This window comes from Sabethes cyaneus, chromosome 2 (assembly GCF_943734655.1).
Source record: "Sabethes cyaneus chromosome 2, idSabCyanKW18_F2, whole genome shotgun sequence".
In the NCBI taxonomy this organism is placed as follows: Eukaryota; Metazoa; Arthropoda; class Insecta; order Diptera; family Culicidae; genus Sabethes; species Sabethes cyaneus.
In genome coordinates, this window is record NC_071354.1 from 16533240 (window position 1) to 16537988 (window position 4749).

Sequence of the window (4749 nt, forward strand, 5' to 3'; positions counted from 1 at the left end):
TCCAAATTAAAACCAACTTCATTCTAGTTTCAGTTAGTAGGAGTGGATCCTTCCGCAAGAGGAAATCGGATTAAACATTATAGTTTTTGAGATTAAAGAGAGATTGGAAGGACTTATACGAATATCCATCCCGAACATCATCAAAAAATATAACCTCGAAAGCGAAGAAACCGTCGTCCAAGAAATCCGGGATCCGAAAAGTGACGGAGGATCGGTACAAGAATTGCACATATCGTTAGAAGTTATGCTAAAAAACCTGAAAATAGAACAACGTGCTAAAGAAACGCAGTTAGAGGAGGAAATGATCGTGCAGGAGAGAAACGTGGAATTAGGGAAAGCATTGAAGGAAAAGCGGACACAGAAAGAAAAGGAGCTCCGTGAAAAGCAGCTGGCACAAGGGCGCGAGATGAACAGATGCCATCTGAAGGAAGAGCGGCAGAAGGACGAGGAATCATTGTCGGAGGAAGCGGCATTTTTGGAGGAACGTAGGAAGATGCACGAAGAGTTCAAGAAGGCGAAGCAAAGTATCGTCAAGTGGTATTCAAAAGAAGATGAAGCCTTTGGTGAAGCGCGAAGAAAAGAAAAAGATATCAAGCGCAGGAGAAAAGTCGTCGAAGGTCGCAACCAAGAAAGCGCGAAAAGAAGAAGATGAGAAAGAGGAAGTAGAAGACAAAGACGACGAAGAAGAAAGCTTAGAAGATGAAGAAGGAACCTATGAAGAAGAAAGTGGAGAAGATGAGGAAGTACTACGCACCGTGCGTGAGGCCAAGCAAGACGGGCCGAGAAGTGTCCGCGTAAGCAGATCGAAACGGTAGAGCAAATGCGTAAGCAGAGAAGTGTCCGACACTCGACGAAGTCGATAGCGGAGCAAGGCAATGTCGAAACACCTGCCTGTGTTTAAAGATGAGCTGGAAGTGTGGCCAATATTGATTAGTAGCTACGACTTCACGACGCAGGCCTGCGGTTTTTCTAATCTCGACAACCTCGAACGGCGAACTGCAAGTGAACGCACTAGAAATCGTAAGAAGCAGGTGGTAGAACCAGTATCGGTTCCGGATGTCATTGAACATCTTCGGCGTCTCTTTGGCAAGCCTGAAAAACTCAGCAGCTGCCAGAGCCGACCGGTTGGAGATATTTATATAGTTCGGACTCACCGTGAAGCAGCTGTGCGACCACTTGGAAGTTGCAAAGCTAAGAAAACATCTCCACAATCCAATGGACGTCCAAGAGCTGATAAAGAAGCTTCCTGGAAACTCTAAGATACACTGGGTACGTTTTAAGAGAGGGAAAAAAGACGCACCTCTCCTAATGTGCACTATTTTATGAACAACGTTTCGGTAGTGTCGGTGTTCCCGGTTCTAAATTGGCAGGAGTCTTCATCGCCGTCATCGTTCAACAAAGGTAAATAAAAAAAAGTAGAAAAGAGTGCATCAATGTGCATATTACTGATTCCAACAAGGCTGACGGCTCTCCAGCTGCAAGGGTCCAAACCGTGTTGAGTCTGCAAAACCGAACGTAAACTGTGGTGCTGTCACAACTTTAAACATATGCAAATGGCTGCTCGATTGAAGGTGGTGGAACGAAGTAAGCTGTGTGCTCTCTGTCTGAATAACCACGGAGAAAAGTCACTGCAATTTTAAACTCCTATGCAGCGTTGGAGGGTGCCAAGGAGAATACCGTCCGTTGCTGCATCGTGTGAAAGAAGCTGTTCAGCTGCCCAAGGTGGAATGCAATGTGCACGACTAAAAGCAATTCCCGCGGTGGTGGTGACCGATTCTAAAGGGGATTGCTGTGGCGTGACGACGTGCGACGATTTCCTGATAATTATCCGATGGCCGTTCGGAGACTGAAAACTTTAAAGAAAAAACCGGATGAAGGTCCAAAGTTACAACGAAATGTGGATCAGCAGGTCCGAGACTACGTCATCAAGGGCTACGCACACAAAGCAACGGCTGAAGAGCGGAACCGAACCGAGCGAAGATACGGTATCTCCCGTTGAACGTTATGCCAAATCCACGAAAACCGGAAAAGGCACGTCTAGTTTGGGGCGCGGCGTCAACCGTAGACGGAGTGTCGCTGTGAGCTATTGTCAAGACCCACTTTGCTACCCAAGTTACAATTTGGGTTTTATTACACCCTTATGATGGTATTTAAGACCAAAAATGGTCTTGAAGACCACCATAAGAGTACAATAAAACTCACATTGTTGCTTGGGTACAATCTTTCTCAAAAGTAATCAATCGTTTTCAAGAACGGCGAACAACTCAACGCATCTTGCGGAGGAATTTCCTGAAGCTTTGGCGGCGATAGCAAACAATCACTACGTAGATGAATACTACGACAGCGCCGACTCTGTGGTGCAGGGTACTAAGATGGCCAGGGATGTAAAATACATCCACTCTCGCAGCATTAGAAATTAGGGTATCAAACTCGCCGGAGTTCCTGCAAAACATAGGAGAGTCGTCTCAAAAATCCGTTCACTTCAATCGAGACAAAGATACAATGGGCGAACATGCGCTGGATATTATTTTAAGACTTTAAAGGGGTCACAATAGAAAGTCAATTATATATCGCAAACCAAATGACCTTTGATAGGCGTCAAGAGTGGCACGGAACCCCCACGAAGTTAAATGTGGCGAAACAACTAACGAAATGAATACGAAAATTCAGAACTGAACTCGGCTGACATTTTGTTCAACGGTTCGAAGTTCATGTACCTACAACGCAGAAGAAGAGCGGTCGAACCAGAAATTACAGCTAGCGTCAACGAAGAACGAGCTGCGAGCGCATCTTCTAATTCACGATGGGACACTCCCAGCTGCCGTGATTGAAATTCAGCGAGTGTCAAAATATACGGCGGTAATTCGTATGGTAGTGACAGTATTCCATTTTCTGTCAAACTGTAGGAGAAAGATGGAGGGATTGCCGCTAGAAACGTTAAGAGCCACACTGGAACAGGCGAAGGTGTTAAAGGTGGTAACGTAACCAGTTTTGAGAGTTCCTTTGCAGCAGTGTGCGTTCGAGAAAGCGGAAAGAACAGTGATAAAGATGGTTCAGTCTGAGGCGTTCGGAGCAGAATTAAAGATCCTCCTGAAAAATAGGGAACTAACAGCGGACAAATGGCTACGGGTCTAAAAATCTAGCTTGCTATGCAAGTTGAAGACAGAGTTTCGTCAACACTTCCTCCTTCAGTTACGCTGGTGTCGATTATCTCGGCCTCTTGACGATATTGTCAGGTCGACGCAGCGAGAACGTACCTGATAGTCCGGGCTATACATCTCGAGGTAGCTCATTCGTTGACGATATAATCCTGTCTCATGTCCATACGTCGTTTCAGCGAGCAAGGAAATAGCGGCCAATGTTCGGGATATAGACTAAGAGTGTTCAAATGCATTGACGTCGGCGCGTACAAAGTGGTCGTTCAACCCTTCAGCCAGCCCTCACATGGGCGGAGCTTGGGAGAGGCTTGTTCAGGCCGTAAAAAACGTGCTAGTGATATTGGATGACGGCAGATGACTGACGGATGATATTCCGAAGACATCAATCCTAGAAGCAGAAGATATCGTCAATTCGAGACCTCTCGTCTAAGCATCGCGGCAATCGAATGAAGCCTAAGCGCTAACGCCGAATCATTTCCTTCAGGATGATTATTTTCGTTTAATACCGGGTTAATTTGTGTTACGCACAAGAAACATGGAAACAAAAACCTGAGAAATCGTGAGTGCTTTTTACGCGGTTTCGGAATTTACACGGTTTCTTGCGTAAGTTTCGAAATTTACGCAGACATATTTTGCGCACCTTTTTTACACGTAATTTAGGAATTCACGAGGTTTTTTTACGAATGTGGGACTTGACGCGGTTTATTTTTGCGCGAATTCTGCAATTACCGTAAAACGGGGTAACATTGATCAGTCCAGGAAAGAGTGCAGAAGTTGTTTATTTCACTTATTGGTCTAAATGATCAATGTTACCCCGGTGATCAATGTTACCCCCGTTTTACGATACCGCAGTTTGCTATGCGAGCTTCGGAATCTATGCAGTTTTAATTTATGCGGAACGTATCCTTCGCGTAAAAAGCGACTTGTGTATATTGAAGTAGGTACATCGAATTTGGTTCGGTAAACGTTGATGTTGGTTTGAAGCCCAGGCATTTTCTGGTAGTAAATCAGCAGCGGAGTTGAAATTCAACTGCACAGAGCTGGAAAAGGGGGCTGCGTCTTCGGACAAATTGTCATAATGGAAGCCCTCTCTCCCATGCTCAGGATCACAACGGCTGTTGTTCGCAGGCAGGAATGGCGAAGGTCCGGGGTTACCAAAATACTGTAGTCATTGCATCCCGGTCTAGCATCAAATGTCGGTAGAGATGTGGTGAATTGTTGCCTAGAGTAGTATGCTACCGCAAGCGGGTATAGATTGCTGAAAAGATCTGCTTGTGATGGGATGCATGGGTCACGGGAGCTCTCAACACTCAAGTTTGCATCCTTGACCGATCCAAGTACTGCACATATTCCTTCACCAGATCGACTATTACTTCTGCTACAACGCTAGCGTTAATTCTGAACAAGTACGGCCAGACTTTCGGAGGGTGGACGGTTATTATGGTTTCAAAATTCGATTAATTTGTATTGCCAGTGAGCCAATTAGCAATGCTAAAGCACTTATCTCGACGACGTTTCGTCGGATGTTCTTCATCAGCGATTTTAAGATCTAAAGGTATAGATATAATCTCCTGCAGTTTCTAAGAAAGCA

General features: G+C 45.3%; 1 protein-coding gene across 1 annotated transcript; it reads left to right on the top strand.

Moving 5' to 3' along the window:
• Positions 1 to 244: 244 nt before the first annotated feature.
• On the top strand, positions 245 to 3062 carry LOC128735137 (leiomodin-3-like). The gene is made up of 3 exons (XM_053829633.1): positions 245 to 524; positions 601 to 794; positions 2907 to 3062. Exons 1-3 carry the CDS (start codon positions 245 to 247, stop codon positions 3060 to 3062), a joined length of 630 nt encoding a protein of 209 aa, XP_053685608.1.
• Positions 3063 to 4749: the final 1687 nt, after the last annotated feature.

What these genes read in the sequence shown, in the direction of transcription:
- LOC128735137 (XM_053829633.1), top strand. Translation starts at nt 245, where the DNA reads ATGCTAAAAAACCTGAAAATAGAACAACGTGCTAAAGAAACGCAGTTA. An exon ending in GTTCAAGAAGGCGAAGCAAA is followed by an intron (nt 525 to 600) that starts GTATCGTCAAGT and finishes TATCAAGCGCAG; the next exon opens with GAGAAAAGTCGTCGAAGGTC. An exon ending in ACGGGCCGAGAAGTGTCCGC is followed by an intron (nt 795 to 2,906) that starts GTAAGCAGATCG and finishes GTCAAACTGTAG; the next exon opens with GAGAAAGATGGAGGGATTGC.